This window comes from Cydia amplana, chromosome 1 (genome assembly GCF_948474715.1).
Source record: "Cydia amplana chromosome 1, ilCydAmpl1.1, whole genome shotgun sequence".
Classification (NCBI taxonomy): Eukaryota; Metazoa; Arthropoda; class Insecta; order Lepidoptera; family Tortricidae; genus Cydia; species Cydia amplana.
The window spans coordinates 13288828-13306621 of NC_086069.1; the positions used below are offsets into that span (position 1 = coordinate 13288828).

The 17794-nt window shown below is 39.2% G+C and overlaps 1 protein-coding gene across 6 annotated transcripts in view; it reads right to left on the reverse strand.

Moving 5' to 3' along the window:
- Positions 1-339: 339 nt before the first annotated feature.
- LOC134648346 (protein nubbin-like) overlaps positions 340-17794 on the reverse strand; it is a 93183-nt gene continuing 75728 nt past the window's right edge. For 2 of the 6 annotated variants that reach the window (XM_063502872.1, XM_063502865.1), the window contains exons 3-8: positions 6970-7017; positions 4642-4829; positions 4013-4102; positions 2083-2239; positions 1497-1733; positions 340-1251 (exon numbers count right to left, since the gene is read on the reverse strand). In XM_063502872.1, coding sequence (XP_063358942.1) covers positions 647-1251; positions 1497-1733; positions 2083-2239; positions 4013-4102; positions 4642-4829; positions 6970-7017 — 1325 coding nt within the window. In that variant the 3' untranslated portion in view covers positions 340-646. Of the gene's footprint in view, positions 1252-1496; positions 1734-2082; positions 2240-4012; positions 4103-4641; positions 4830-6969; positions 7018-14130; positions 14320-17794 lie in introns of those variants that run through there. The other 4 variants (XM_063502907.1, XM_063502890.1, XM_063502899.1 and 1 more) reach the window with 4 other exon arrangements.

Consider the following 17794-nt stretch of genomic DNA (forward strand, 5'->3'; position numbering starts at 1 on the left):
TCTTTATTTGTCCTAAATTATAAAACAACTCTAATCGACGTGGTGTCATAATAGCATTTTTTAAGAAAAAACAATAGACATTCTGGTTTTCCGGCATTTTGAAACTTTTTCGTTTTGAGATTTTGGCCTGTTGGTCTTCTCCACAAGGCTCCAGCCACCTGCCTGAACTCGTCTTCCCATCTCATTTTTTGTCCATCGTCGTTCCTTTTCCCGTCTCTTGGGTATCACGTTCTGATATATCTGATGGCAACTGTATATATAAACATCCATCGTCTACGGTGTCCGTTTACCATCTGGCGGGGCCGTGTTTTTCAGGAAAATAAATAAAACTCAGAGTAATAGTCTCTATCATCTTTTATTGTAACATATAGATAGTTTTCTACACATCCACCGTACATACACGCACGCGCGGCGCGCTACTGATATGACCGCGGCACCGGGGCCGCGGGCGCGCATCGCTCGAGGGCCTACACTCCGAGCCGCAGCTCCACTAAACATAAATAGAATTCACATTATAAGATAGACTTACGGACTAGCCGGCGCTGCGCGCCCACCCGCTAATATGCGTATGTACAGTGCGGGGGGCAGCGGCGCCTATTTACAGCGACGGGATATGTGAGGGCAGCGCGAACATCTGCGCGCCGGGTCAGTCGCCGGGCGCCGGACGCCGCGCCAGCAGCGCCAGGGGCTGCAGCGCGGCGGCGTGCAGCGCGCTCGGCAGCGACAGCGACAGCGCGCCGGGGCCCGCGCTCTCTCCCGGCGGCGGGTTGATGCGCTTCTCCTGCACACCCCAACAAGCGGCGTTAGTGAGCGGCGGCGCGACGCCGGCCATCACGTCGGATTCGTGGCGCGTGCGCTTTACCTTCTGGCGGCGGTTGCAGAACCAGACGCGGACCACCTCCTTCTCCATGCCTAGCGCGTCTGCCAGCGCGGAGATCTCCTCGCTAGTGGGTTTGGGGTTGTGCAGGAAGGCCTTCTCGAGCGCGACGCGCACGCCCGACTCGATACTGGTGCGCTTCTTGCGGCGGCGGCCCACGGCCTCAGCTAGCGCGCCGGGCCCGGGCGCGCCGCCGCCTCCGCCGCCCGCCAGCGACGAGTCTGCGTCTTCCAACCACTTTTGCAAAAGCGGTTTCAGCTTGCACATGTTTTTGAAGCTCAGGTTCAGCGCCTCAAAGCGCGAGATCGTCGTTTGGGAAAAGTCGTTCCCGTAAAGCTTGCCCATTGCTAGACCCACGTCACCTTGAGTGAATCCTGTTGACAATAATAGAATAGGTATCTGTATTCAATTGTTTTAAAAACAAGAGTGTTTTGTGTTTTAGCTGCTTGTAGGTGCGCAATATATATATGTTAGTTAGCTCGAAGAAAACCTTTACAAGTTCACCTATAAAGGATTTCTGTAATTTGTACATTAATTTCTGTAGATAGTATGTAAACCTATGTCGTGTATCATAAAGTGATTACTACCTACTACCTATATAATAATTATGTGAACTCACCGAGCTTGATTCGGCGCTGTTTAAACGTCTTCGCGAAGTGTTCCAGCTCCTCAAGGTCAGCAGTGTCGTCGGCGGCGGGCTCGAGCGCTCGCGGCTTGTGAGCATGCGCGTGCAAGGGCGTGTGTGCGTGCGCGTGCGCGTGGAGCGGAGAGCGCGCGCGACCTGAGCCCGGCGTCATCGGCGTTAGGAATGCGCCTGCGCCGGGAGGCGTGCGCCGAGGACTTGGCGACCGACCCTCTGGTGAAATAAACACGAATTGTCATATTCTGGCTTGTGAGGTAAACAATTTACTGGTGTAGAAACATGGGAAAACTATGCGTCAGTATTTTATATTTAACTTCATGACTATCAGTAATTTTACATTTATTTGCCTCATTTCCCCTTAAACAAATCTCTAACGTAAATAACAAGAACTATTTAATTTTAATTTGATTTAGTTAAGAAAAGTTACCTTGGGAAAAGTTTATCAAGAAATAGGTCATGTATATTATTAAACGAACGATATAGGTTTTTCAATGTATACGTGCTTATAAGTAGAAGTTCGCCATGCCATGATATATGGTAAGAAAAGCGAGCGATGTCGCACCTGTCTGTTTCTGGTCTAGAAAGACGGGAGTGTTACCGTGCAGGTCGATGGTGCGGTCGGGCGCGAGGTGCGCGTGCGCGGCGTGCGCGCCGGCCGCCGCACGCGCCTGCAGCTGCTGCAGCTGCTGCGCCGCCGCCTGCGCCACCGCTTGCTGTACCTGCAATACAACGTATAATACATAATATACATATTATTATAATCTATGATCACCACCATTATATTTTGCAGCAATACTAATTTGATACTTGCAAAAAAAGAAAAAATATATATATACGAGGTCACTGTGGCCAAGACGCATACTTTATTATTATTTTTTTACTTTGGAGTGATCTAGTTGCGTTAATTATTCACCTACGTTACCGTTTGTAATCGCATACGATGAAGAATTTAATAATTAATAGCTTAGCCATAGTGACAGATCATTTTAATCACAAATTAAGCAAAAACAATCGTAGTTTTAAAAAATCGGCGAGTAGACGGACTTCCCTTGTAGTTTAAGGGAAGTCCGTCTAGTAATGATATCAGCCAATCTATGGGTGCATGCGTATATGTTCGTAGTCGAATTCCTAAAAAGAATGAATCAAGACAATGAAAAGTGTACTTTCAACTTGTTAATATAGGGTCCAGATTCGAAATAAACGCCATTTTTCTAATATAAAGGCAAGTCGCCATATACTACGAAAATGGGGTGGTAAACCTTTTTTGGCTAATAATTACACGTAATTATTTTTTTGGATTTCCGAAATAAAAGACCTATAGATATCTTAAAATGTACTTTATTCGTTTCTTTTAATTTACTGAGATGAAAATTTAGGAAACTAACATCATGCGCAATGTCAGGAGGATTTGTCGATACCTTATCTAATCGTTATAATATTAAAGTCGCAAAAACAGTTGGTAATCTCTGATTTAACGAAAGTGACGGACGGACGGACTTGCCTTGTACATAATAGACGGACTTCCGAACTTAGTCAAATTTTAATGTGATAAATGGTGGAACGTATAATTACAAAACTAAGCCAATTTCTGATATTTTAAACACAGAATACAGATAACTGGTTCTTATGCTACTTACGTAGGTACTTTCTGATCCACAATCTTTTGAAAAACTATTTTTAACAATTTTTTTCGAACGGCTGTCGAACTATGACTTCGAGTTCAAAACACGAAATGACTTATTTAGGCGGATTGCTCTGAAATTGGTTGTCACAGCGCCATCTGTTTTAGAGTGAAGGAACGAACGCGCAAAACTGATTAATCGACTAGACTCCAAAGCGGCATACGCCTTCAGATTCAAAAGTTATAACGTGTAGACGGACTTGCCTTGTAGACGGTCTTGCCCGCAGTGACCTTAGAAGCTTAAGGTTATGTACATTTCGATGGCGAACGATGGCGAATATAGTATCGTCGCTCTTGCAGCATTACTGCAAGAAGTTTTATTGATGCAGGTGATGTATGTACTTAGGTACTTTTATTAGTACATTGCGTTACTGTTGTTGCCGTTGACGCAATTTGAATGTATACTCGGCCACTAAATTGGATAACTACTTTAAGAATGAATCCATTCATAGTGTCTCCATGTAATTTTGGCAGCTCGGTGTACAATTCGTCATTCATTTCATCATAGATGTTGATAGTGACAAGAACGTAGCTGAAGTAGCTATATTGTTGGTTTCAAAACTGCCTTCAAAAAATCAATTTATGTTTATTTAGCGTTTTACTATTGTTTTACTATAGGTAGGTGTTCCATTTAACTTAGAAGTTTGGTAAGAAGTTATAATTGTCAGCTGCGGGCTGGTTGAAAGCTTGGCTACATGAAGCTGATTTGTAGTATGTTAAGTAAGAAAATCAGTGAGCAACTTCTTTACCAAGCATCTAAAATAAGTGCTAAATAGGTAAATATTTATGTATGTAAGACTAATGTACATACCTGTGTGTGTAACAGTAGCGAATGCGCGCCGTGCTGTGTGAGGAGGAGGTGCTGGAGCTGCGCCAGCGCCGAGCCCGCGCCGCTGCCACCCTGTCAACATATTCACCTGTGTTAATGATTTTAGACAATATTGCTTTTCGATTCGGGTAAATAAGTTCTTCTTTATGCCATCGACACATATGGCGGCGGTAGAACTTCCTGAAAACCGGGATACTTTTAAACTATATAAGAGTGTCATGGTTGCGATCTTGCGATAGAGGTAAATTACAAACCTCATCATAAGAGGATTTGATACATGTCAACGACATACCCTACCATTATGTCAATATCAAGTAGTAGGTACAAAGACAGATTTATCCCTTTAACCTTTTCATACGTATTGCTCCCAGTGAGATAATCATGTCAGTTTATCGGAGAGTCATATCGTCGATATAAGCAATATACATATTTAAATGCTGGAGTTCCAAAGGTTTAAGGGATATTTTCTTGTTAATCATTTAATATTTGTCTAGTGTTTTAAACTTCGTCGTTAGTCAAATCAAGTGAGGCATTTCGAGCGACGAGTAAACGACGGGAATAAGTATTAAGTAAAGCTAAAAATTGAGAAATAGTTTCTACTAAACACTCACGAAGACATTCGGCGGCTGCGGCGCGTGCAGCGGCAGCGGCAGCGCGTGCGCGTGGTGATGGGCGTGCGCGGGGTGGTGAGGGTGCGAGGGGTGCGGGAGGGGCGCGGACGGCGCGCGCGGCGGCGACGGTGGCCGCTCGTCACCGCTCGCCTCGCCCTCGCCTTCGCCCTCGCCGCTCGCCGACCCATCTGCAACCCAAAATAAGAACATTCTCAAGAGACCATGGCTTAATCACCGCCTAAAATATATCTTGCACAAAGAAGCGCGCGAAACTATGTCATATGTGGCTCTTAAGTGAATGAAACGATGAGAAGTATGAAACTTAAATTTGAAGAGGTTTTTTTTTTGTGGAAAAAATGCGTTTAGCCGAAATAACGTGTGTGTACGTAACTTTTTCATGTTCTCCAACATAATTAAACCAGTAATTAATTAGAGTTAGACCAAGACAAGTCTGCAATGATTTTGTTAGCACTCGCAGTGCGTGTGTTATTTTAAACGTCAAACTTCTATGAAATTATAACGTATACATAAATAACCCTTGCACTGCGTGTGCTATCAAAATCATTGCAGAATTTTCTTGGTTAACTCAAGAAATTTATTTGAACAAAACTCTCTACAGAAGTTACAGGTTTTGGTCAATTTTCAGTAGTGAGTTTGGGCAGCTAAAAAAAATACGTTTATGTTATTTTAGACTACTCTATAACATATATAAAAATAAATCAAATCTGAGCCTTACAGTTGGGTTCCCTGTAAGAAAAGAACAATAATTCAAAAACGGCTGGCAATCATATTCGCTGTAGATTTCATGGAAAAATGACAATCTTTTTTTTACGATTATTTTCATATTTTGTAGACCCATGGTTAGAGGGGGGGGGACACTTTTTTTTCGGAGCGATTATTTTCGAAAATATCCACGTTATTAAAAAACAAAAATAGTTTTGAAAGACCTATCCTTGGGTTTAAGATCATGAGACGTACCCTAAAATACCCTAAAAAATTTTTTCGTACTTTTTATTTTACCGTTCTGTGTTATGTAACCATGCCAAATTACAGCTTTCTAGCACTTAATGATTATTTACGGAGCAAAGCCGATGACGGACGGACAGACGGACATGGCGAAACTATAAGGGTTTCGAGTTGACTACGAAACCCTAAAAATGCCATTTGTTTCGGAACTTTAATTGTAATGCCAACTTTTCCCATGGGAAGGCCTCTACTAAGGCCTATAGAACTGAAAGTATAATCACTCTGTTTCACTCAAGTCAGGAACAATAATTGACCCAACCATCGCTCGTAGGGTAGCAGCTACCAAATTCTCGTCCTCATGAATATGTACGATGCTGAGTGGCTGTCACTAGGGCGGGCGGCGCGCGTCGCACGGCCGCATCCGGAAATTGAATGCAAATGTGAACCCTCGCAAGGATTACGCACTTTAAGCGTGAGACGAAGCCGAAGTCAGTGCGTCGCTAAAATTATGTCACCGTAAAGTTTGTTCTTGTTACGTAAGAATTTAGGTACAACGTCTTAAGTTTTTCTTGATGTGAAATGTTGCTGCTTTTGTTTAATGGAGTTTAACGTATGCAATATCGTTAGAATATTATAGTTGTTGCTATGGGAGGGAAATCATTCAATATTTATACTTAAATTTACCAGATTTAGTTGAGTACTTCAATTATTAATAAAACAAGTTTAATAAAACTCTTTCAAACTATAGGTAGGTACTTTGTTAAATAAAATAAATTCATTGATAATTGAACACCCCGCGCACATAAAAAATCTTGTCTGAATAAATCAGTCAATACATCATGTCAGTTAAAAAATAACTATGTGATCATAAAAATCTCATAAGTCCAGGACGTGACCGTAAAGAAAGCGAAAGGGTTGAGACGAGGCGCGTGCGAAAGGGGTGAGTTTTTTTGTCGCGAGTGCGCGCGCGCTTATCCGCCCCGCGCGTGTCGCGCAACAAAGACGCCGCTAAGATGATGTTCACTAAGATAAATTGCTATCAAAGCTCTGGCATTGTACTTATAGTGTCAGTGCGCTTTAACCGTTTTTTATCAAGTCTGAATGGGAGGCAAGTATGTCAAATCAAATATTTAACAAAAACAATTACCTAAATGGTATATAGGCATGTGCAAAAAATAGGCAAATATTGGAAAATATCTCACTAAACTTTTTCTCCACGCAAAAGTATGAGAACTTTCCAATTTGTTTACACGTGAAAAGTTTCGTTATTTTGGAAATTTTCTGTCGGCGTCTCAGTATAAATGATGAGGCGATATATATTATAAGCGTAAGTCATTAATAATTATACGAGTAAGTACATACCGTGGCTGGGTGGCGGGGAGGGCGATTTGATGAGCTCGCCCGACTCTTCTGAAACAACAAAAATAAAAACATATATTATTCAATTCGTTGCTACTCTAAAGATTTTCATATTTTAAATTATTTTCGTGGGTAATATATAGACGGAGAGTCTGACTGGAGGCACCTGGAGGCGGGTGCATGGTGGCGGCCTCCACCTGACCGCGCCGCCCGCGCGGCTCCCCCGCGGGGTCCGCATCAGCCGAAGCCACACGACTCCAATTACACCGCACCGGCACCCACGACGCCTCGGATCACATTAAGCCGATTAAATGACGATTTGTACTTCAAATTGCTTTCAGATAAAATTGAAGTCGCTCATCAAAAGCTCTAGCGTCGAACACTCGGTATTACCGAGCGGTTTAGTAGAAGGTCATCTATTGCGACTAACTAACAGTCGATCAGCGTGGTTTATCTTACTTCCGTAAGGGGAATTAAGTAATTAGCTGGATTAATCGGCTCAGCTGAAGCTGTAGAGGCGCGAGGGCCGGATCATTGCCATTCTAATGCCGAGTCCGACTCTATAACGCAGCACATTCGGGTATCGGGTGTCACCACAATCTAATTAAACCAACTAAAACTTGATTAACACTCGAGGCTACTTCACTAGTGGGTATTAAAGCGTAATTAACTATTAACGACTCAATCAAATGCAAATCTCGTGGAAGTATGACTAGTCCTTGTCGTAGCTACGAAAATGCTACGCTAAGAGGAAAAAGCTACGAAAACGTAGCATAGGGTTTGTTAAGTTAATTATTTAAATATGTGTTAAATGTGTTATGTGTTTTAAAACAATTAATTTGTAATTTTAAACATTTTATGTATCAGCAAGTCTATCGCGATTAGACTTACGATTTTCTTTTTTTCTGTGTGTTGGTACTCGTAACTTTACGAGTACCTACATGATTTTGTACTGGTTGTCATCCGATGTCGAAATACATTTGGACATTTTTGTAAGGTTACTTCATGTTTTTAAGCATGGCAAAAAATGGAAGCACCGAAATGTATGAAACACAAAGAATAAAATTCAATCGTAACTTTTTATTACTGGATTGAATGTCATGCAATATTTTTTATGAAGCGATTATAATGCATGCATTAAGTAGTGCAGGGATGAACTGCGTGGGAGCCGTACCTGCGAGGGATGATCCCGCCGCGCCGCGCACTTTATAGAGCAGGGCGCGGGGGATGTCGGCGAAGGGATTTGCGAACTACATCAAGACATTGCCCGGTAACAAAAGGGTAGACACAGAAACTAGATACAGACGTCTCGCAGGTCAACTCTTAGTTTTTTTGCGTAAAAACGACAAATGTCTGTTTTTTATGGCGCGGATTAGGAATCCTTTTTCATACATTCGTATATAGTAATACAATGAGAATGTTGCGGAACTAATTCTATGTTGGCTTGTTTTTTCAAGTATTGTACGTTTATTTGCAAAAAATGAACCGACGTCTATCAAACGTCTTGTTAGGATTATACCCATTGTCTGCATATCTGTTTCCGCAACTCTGTCCGGTTTTATAGTCTTAAATAAAATGGTAAAGTAAATCTGGGTAAATTCAATGTTAAAGGAGTTTTTACATAATTATATATAATAATGCTTTCTTTAAACATCGTTGCCCGCAGTTACAGTTGATTGCACAATTAAATAACCAAATAGCCCGGTTCTTAATTATTAATTCAATAATCACCAACTTAATTATCAACAATATTAATCCACTGAGTCGATTAAGGTTTATTTTAAGATAATATGATGTGTCGTTACAGTTGTCATGACTGGCAGACACTGATGTTTTTGAGTTTGTGCGAATAAAAATGTCAGCAACTTAAAAGTATAATAAATTAATATGAGAATAAGAACACATTATGTTCCTCTCTATGCTCCAGTACCAGAGATGCGATTTATTTGAAATACTTCTATTTAAAATGCAAATACAAAATGCAAAATACCTATTTTGTATTTTGCATTTAAATGCCTTTTAGTAAAAAACATTTTGTATTTTATTTGAAATACTTTTAGAGATGTATTTTGCATTTTTAATATTAATTTCAAAATGCAAAATACTTTGTGATTAAGTTTAGTCAACATTACCATTCAAACAAAATGAAATGAACGAATGATGCTTGTATTGCCGAATTTGACCGATAGAGGGGCCTGCTAGCCATGCGCGCCCTTTTTTAACAAGCTTTTATTAGGTCGACCTGTATGTAACTAACTATGTAATGGAATCTAAGGTAACTAATTCAACCATCTTCCAAGGATCGTAGCGTCATGAAAATTGGCAGCTGTATGTAGTTCTGATGACAATACAACAATATGGTACTATCGAACTGATCTGATGATGGAGACAGGTGGCCATAGGAACTCTCGACCTGTATGTAACTAACATGTAATGGAATCTAAGGTAACTAATTTAACCATCTTCCAAGGATCGTAGCGTCATGAAAATTGGCAGCTGTATGTAGATCTGATACTTCTGATGACAATACAATAATATGGTACTGACTGTCGAACTGATCTGATGATGGAGACAGGAGGGGGCCATAGGAACTCTGTGATGAAATAACGCAACCTAATTGTGTTAGGGGTTTTTAGAATTGTCTCTATGAGTATTAGTTGTCTGTCGTAAGAAAAGTACAGTCTGCGATAAAAGCTTGTACCAAAAATTAAATTTTTGCCAAAAACTTATTTCTTCTTTGGTCAGAGTGCGCGCCTTATAGGCGGTTTAGACTCGCGGCTCGGCTCGTGGCGCGTCTCGTGGCTCGCCTCGACACACTCGCGTTCGGCTTGTCATTCGGTTATAAACCTTATGCCGTGCCGTTAGTGTCTAAATTATATTAGCTCGACGAGCTTGCGAGCCACGAGACGAGCCGCGAGCCCATTGATACGCGTACTGATAAATATGACCAAAATGTCATGCATAAGGTGCCATGTTATTAGACGTTTTTGTTCGGCTCGGCATTGTGTCTCTATTTCTCATGATAAATACCTAAAATAAATAAAAATATCTGAGATTTGGTCAAAAGGTATTTTATTTTGAAAAAGTATTTTGAAAATACCTATTTTGCATTTAGCATTTGAAATACAAAACGCAAAACTATTTGGTATTTTGCATTTGAAATAGTAAATCTGAAAAGTATTTTGCATTTTGTATTTAAATTCTTTTTTAAAACCATTTTGTACATCTCTGTCCAGTACCCGTACCACCCGAGTCACTGACAGTGTCAAAACTGACATACATGCTAACGTCTAGGTAATATAAATCTCGCTCGCACTAATATGTGAGTACGAGCGAGATGCATTGAAAGTAAGTTACGTTCTGAATAGCGTTTTATGCCAATACCAAACTGGTGGTAGTCACACTGAGCATTTACTCATGTTTTACAATACTATATAATATAATCTACTGTGTTAAGATTTGTCTTTTTTTCACAGTTGAAGGTGGATACTACAATAAGTAAAGTAACTATATCAGTACAGTACGGTTACCATCAGTTTGTCACTGACATAAACGCCGTCGAAAACGTAATTTACTTTCTATACATCCCGTTTGCACTAATATGCGAGTGCGAGCGAGATGTATAGAAAGTAAATTACGTTCTCGACGGCGTTTATGTCAGTGACAAACTGATGGTAACCGTACTGTTCGGTAAAGGCCATTCCATAAACTACCTGTCCTCCGGACCAGTCAACTTCTGGCAAGTTATTGAGTTGTTGTATTGCCATTTTAAACGTCTACCTAAATAAACTGTTATTGCATCAGTCTTTATTATTAGTCACTTCAACAGCATTACCTGGGTTTAAATATAAATTAATACTATGTATATATATAGGGAGTTTCCTGTAACAGGAGCAATAAATTAAACTGTAGGCTGTACTCCTCAAACTGACCAACATTTGTTCAGCAACTTTTTAAACTAGGTAACTTATGTTTTGATTTTTATTACACTTTAAAATTTATTCTAAGACGCAATGTATTGCAAATTGTGTTATGTTTAAAGCGTGACAAGTAACGTAAATCGCACTGATGTCAGCGTACATTGAAGGCAATATTTATTTTGTATGAACAAGAGGAAGTCTAAAGGATTCATAATTTTTAAAAGTTGTTTAACAAAATTTTTATAGTTTGAGGAGTATAATATATGTTTTAATTATTTGCTCATGTAACAGGCAACACCCTGTATTGCCTGCTAAGAACCAACGGTCCTTATGAACGTGAAATTATAGATGTAAAGCTAAGTACCTACATATATGCAATTGTATTCAAGGCAAGACCCTTAGCTGAGATGACTGACTGATAAATTATTTAATACGAGTAAAGTTAAAGGATTGATTTATATCTCATTATCGTATTCTATGTATTATGTGTTTTTTTAGAATAAAGAATTAATACATTATGTACAGACATTATCTACCGGAAAAAGTAGAGCCGGATGAATTTACTTATAAGTAAGTGTATGTGCTTTCTGATATTCATCACTTACCTACACTATTAAAACTACTCTTCTAAAAGTACATAATTCAAATGTGTTAATGAACCTACTCTCAGGAGCAAACGGACCAATTTGTATGGAAAATACTTTTGACTAGGTATAGTAAGTATAATAACAAGTGTAGAAGAAGAAGAAATAAGTTGTTGTATAATACGGCAGGTAAATACGTCAATTAGCATTGTATTGTTTTGACAACAATTAATTAAGGTTTAATCGTCGATTGAGTCAGCGTTGATGACATATAGCGGTTTTATCCATTACCTCCGTCGCGGAAGTGGCCTTTAATGTGATTCCGTGTCAGCATCGAACACGTTCAGCATTGTAAGAATTAATGTATCAATATTTATGTAATTATATTTATGTAAATATAAGAGCCTCGGTAGAGAGTACCATTTTGTACCATTTGGAGTTGAAACTCTAGGTCCATGGGGTCCCAGCGCGCAGAAGTTGTTCGCAGAAATCGCGAAGCGTCTGGTTGACGTAACTGGTGGCCGAAGAGCTGGCGGCTACCTCGCACAACGTATCAGCATTGCGATACAGCAAGGAAATGTCGCCAGCACTCTTGGTACAATGCCTCAAGGACCTATTTTAGATTTAAGCTAGTTTTTAATTTCTTCTAGTAATACCACTGTATATATCTTGTTTGTAAATAAATGATTATTATTATATGTTAGTACCTAGTTGTAATAGTAAAATATAAATCAATATTTGGGGACAATCTTACACAGTTGTGCTATGGGTATAAGGCGATGATATACATTATATCTATATACATAAATACATACTTAGATAACTGGAGCATAGAAATGCTATTAGATAGTAATAGTCGTACTTGATTATTTTTAGCTTTTAAACCGGGAAATTTTTCATACCTATTTAAATTAGAAAACATAAACGATACCTTATATCACTTATATGCATACCCCGCAACGGAGCTAGCAAAACTGTAGCATATGACAGTTTTGTGTCAGGGTTGGCGATTATGATGAACCATTTTGCTTTAACTTTATTGTATGTAAGATTAATAAAATTGATCGAGAACATGGTGACCCTCTTCCGATATAACCCGGTTTAATTTACTTACAAATAATATAAATTAACAGGTCGTTTCAATGTACTTATCTGTTATTTTGTTTATAAAATTCCGTTTTTTTTTTCGTATTTCTTTCAAATATTAACATGGAATTTTCATTGCTTGAAAATATTGGTTTGTTTGAAAACAAAGAAAAAATATTTTTTGCACTTTAGTTTATACGTAGTAGTGATAACCCTGACGTACAACTGCTACAGATTTGCTAGCTCGGTTGCGAGGTTTGCTTATATGTCAACGTTCCACTTATGTAAATGTGGGATGTAAACGTCATATTTAACTTTAAGAATCATTTGAATTGCTAAATTTCAATCCAAATCGAGAGACCAATTAAACACCTATTATACCTAAATAGTATATAAGAAGTATAATTATGTTGGCGGTTTATAAAAGTAGAAAAACATATTAATCTGATTTAATGAGAGTTAATTATGTATGTACTTATGTCAAAATATGTATTTTTAATAATTATTTTTACTTGTACCATCCTTTACTTTTACCATCGTTTACTGATTAAATAAGTAGTTTACAATTAGGTTTTCCTAAAATTAACAGTTAAAGGAGAAACAGACTACTGATACTGATAAAAACAAGAACAAAACCAATATGATCTACAAAATAAACAGAAAGAGTAAAACTCATGAACTAAACCAGGGATGTTGCGAACATCCGCATCCGCATCCGCAACCGCGGAACTTCCGCATTATTTTCAACATCCGCATCCGCATCCGCATAAAATCGATGCGGATTTAATGCGGATGCGGATGTGAACAGGTCGATACAGAAACGCCTTAGTATCGGCGTAAGTGCTAGACTGCTAGGTAATTTAGTCATTAACCAAAAAAAACCTATTAGAAATCAGCAGTCAAGCGTGAGTGGGACTTAATGTACGGAACCCTTGGAACGGGAGTCCGACTCGCACTTGGCAGGTTTTTTGAAATAAAAATTACTAAAATGTAATATTTGACGTTTTTTATGGTGCTATCTTGACATCCGCATCCGCATCCGCGGATGTGAGCCTTAAAAAATCCGCATCCGCATCCGCATCCGCGGATGTCAAAAAATCGGCATCCGCAACATCCCTGAACTAAACTTACCTTGAAATTACAAATCCATCTGTTGCTAGTAACGTATGAGCTGGATGTTTACTTACATTATGGAGGTGAATCATGGACGGATCACTGCTCATTACTTAGTGATAGTATTTCAAATAGGATAGTTGCATGATTATTTAGTTAGATAATAATAATCAATATGTGGCGAGTGTCAATTAAGGGATGTTTTGCATATTAAGGATAGTTTACCCTCTGGGTTGGAAGGTCAGGTGGCAGTCGCTTTCGTAAAAACTAGTGCCTACGCCAATTATTGGGATTAGTTGCCAAGCGGACCCCGGGCTCCCATAAGCCGTGGCAAAATGCCGGGACAACGCGAGGAAAATGATGATAAGAATATTTTGCACACATATCATTACATATATTATTTTAATATGCCATAACTTCTTTGGTGCGAAATTTTCTCGTGTGTGTGGTACAGTACTCACGGTAGGAGCAGTATCCGCGCGACGCGGCGCGCACGCAGGCTGACAGCACCATGGCCGAGCAGTGGTGAAACAACAGCGCGCAGCGGGAAAAGTCGACAACCGAGCGTAGCGAGTACCGTCAACAGCGGGTTCCAGCGAGTAAGGCACGAGCGCGGCCAAGCGAGCGCGGCGCGGGTCGGGCGGCGTCTGAGCCGAGCGCAGCGCAGCGCGCACCACTACCCCCCGCCGCGCACCTCTCACCCCTCAACTCGCAACCGTCGAATTAAAAATTGAACTTTTTTGTTAGAATCCGTTTCTTTTTTTCCGCCCTTAGTGAATTTTTTTCGCGCGTCCTCGCCATTATTTCGATTACCTGAGATGATTTTTTTCGCTTTCGCCGAACGGATCGAGCGATCCGCGTTTAAAAGCTGTTTAATTTTTTTGGAAAAGGGGAGACGGCGGGTTGCGGCGATGCGCGAATTCCGATATCGGGTTCGAGTCGGGAGGAAAAAACTCGGCGGCTGCTCTCGCGCATGGTTATGGTAGAACAAGCTTTTAATGAGTTCCCGAATGTTCTTCGATTTGTTAATTTTGCGCAACAGAGACGTACGAAGGAGTTAAGCAGACACTTAGGTTGACTTAGCGAGTCTCGCTCTTGCATTCGGAGAACAACTACCTATGTAAATAAGTGGCTTACTCCTGACACTTTAGTTAGGTATAAAAGAAAGTGTACTCGAGCCGTTCGCGTATTATGAATCATTACAGATTATAATACAGCTCATTGTATAGGCAATGTACATAATAAAAAAGTGCCTTGCTACATGAAACAATGACACCAATGGCACAAAATAGTTATGAATTACGTTTTTGGGGTGTTTGGAATTTAACCATAATATGTATTATTTTATGCTGATATGGGTAGCTTTAAAATTAAATTTTAGGAAATTGTACTTTAGAATTAGCTCGAAATTATGTACATTATTTTAAAAGCGTTTAAGAACATATTAAATAAAGACTATCTTGACCAGTTGCGACTATACAAATTATTCTATCATCTTCCTCGCGTCGTCCCGGCATTTTGCCACGGCTATCAAACAGTACACTAATTATACCACTGTCATTAATAAATAAATAAGTATTATAGGACATATTTACACAAATTGACTAATTAGCCTAATTAGCCTATAAGTCTATACTAAAACTTAATTTTAAGCTAACCCGTAATTAAACGTTATAGCTTGTTTAGGTAGGAGCTACTACGGCGTAGCGTCGTAGCGGGCGGTCAACGCAACGTAGCCATTCGCCGTAGCGCGTTGAGGGCGGCTTGAGCGAACGCTGATTTCTATATTTGCGCACCTTATTGCGTGTCCGCGGGGTCACCCCAGGGGTGGGAGGGGGTCACAAATGCGCTGTTTACACGGGGTCATAAAAAGTGCATCATATTTGTGCGGGGGCGCTGAACGACCGCTGTGATTCAACACTCTTCATTATTATTTAATGTATTAGCTTGGAAATTGTTTTCAACAAGTGGGTGGTTTTAGTTTTCTGTCGTCATATATTACTGATTATTAAAGACCGTATCGTTTATTATAAATACAACTTTACTTAGCCGTTTTTTTCTGGTATTATATTTTTATTTAAAAATTACACATATAGTTTAATTAGTGCTTTAATAATAAGTAACATTTCGTCCTGGGAGATCGACGTAAAGCATATGGCATATGGTTTGGACAATATTTACCTAATCCTCCCGAGTAACAACAACGATTGTGGACAAATACTACAAGAAAATTTGCGGTTTGCGAACAAGACGAGATATTACCCAAAAAAATATCGTACTAAGTATGTAAACAGCAATTACACATAATTCGTAAAGCGAAACATCTGGGCATAGTCTAATCGTTTCTTTTAGTTGGAATAATAGTTTTGGATCCGTGCATGGTGGCCTTTTAGAGAATATGGTATGTTACTTACGACAACCCCGACTTTGGTATACAATATAACCATCATGGAGCGTTTCTATCGACCTGTTCTAGCCATGGTTCAACGCCATGAATGTCCGTTAGGCTTTGGATTTCGGTAGATTCTTTTAGCTGCTTCCCTCATTTCGCTTTTAGAAATTGACGGGAATCCAAAATGTTGCATAAAAAGTCGTTTTCATGTAAATTTTAAAATTCCACAGATTTATTCTGTGGATGTTCAATTGAGCAATCATGAAAAGGACACTTAGATGACATATTTTGGCAGCATATTAAACTTTTGTTTCTTTAAATCGTACGTAAGGAATCGGTGAAATAGTCTCAAATTAAGCTCGATAGGCTTGTCCAAATTATATTTGCTAGACGTTATTGAAATCATCATAAAGTCCCTAAAATAAAATAAATGTAAAACCTTCTTATATCAGATGTGGCTTAAAAATACCCCCAGATTATACCTTAAGAACATAGTAAAACAAAATAATACACACGTCAACAGTTAGAGCAGGTTTTATCTGTATTTATAACTAACGATACAGTCCTTACTTGGTTATTTTGTAAAAATTGTTGACTAATTTAAAGGTACTACGAGTACCTACTACCTACCTAGTCATATTTATTGCGTTTTTATATATAAAAGTTCTGAAAAGAAAAACAACTTCTAGATAAATTAGGGCAAAAAATAGTAAAATTGTCTAATTTCAACTCTCAAGTCGGGTAAAATTACACAAAAAGTAAACTTTTCCTACGAGTATCTATTATAATCTTTGCGAAAATCGAATAAATAGGTACTTATTTTGTCGCAGCTTTTAGCTTTAGTAAAAACGTCATTTAAAAAGTATATCAAGACCGTGCTGAATATAAAACAGTAATAAAAAATACTCTTTTCACACCTCCTATTCGGAAAAGAGCTTTTTCTTCCCTGCTAGGAGGTATCAAAGGGGCACTTTTCCTCCCTGGTAGGAGGGATCAAAGTAACACTTTTCTGTTCTAGCACACTGTTTTCACTTTTTTCTGCACTTTATTGTAGAATCCATCGCTTCATTCAGGATTCAATGTACGCCTTTGACGGAAATATATCATTTTGATCCCTCGTAACACAAACTACTATTCTGATCACATAGACTATAGAGGAACTTTTCATACTTATTATTAAATTATACAACGGGACTTAATCGCGTTGTATAATTTAATAATGTGTAAAAATCGTGAGTTTAAATCAGTGTTTTCATACTTAGTTAAGTACATAGTTAATTGCTTTAAATTTAGCCTATAGGGCACTGTGGTACTTATTCTTAGAATCTAAAATATATGGTAAATAAGTAATACATAATTATAAAGCCATGGGTTATAAGATATTATGTAAAATGTTCAACATGTTTTTATCTAATCGTACCGTCCACACAAAACAATGTTAGCTAAACCTGCAACTCCGCTTGGGACCCGCGTCACATGCCGCGCGCCGCGCCCTATTTAACCCGCGAGATTATCGCCAGCGCGGCCGCCATCTTGCCCGATCATTTGCATCCCCGAGGAAGGGTTGCCCGCGCGCAGGCTGCCCGTGAAATTACGCATCAGCCGCGACATTTAATATAGATGATTTACGACTTTTATGACTCGTGCCAAACTTAATGTGATTTTTAGTTGAGATTAATTTAAAATCTAATGTGAATTTAGGGGATAAATTGTCCAATCGCCATTTGTGTTTA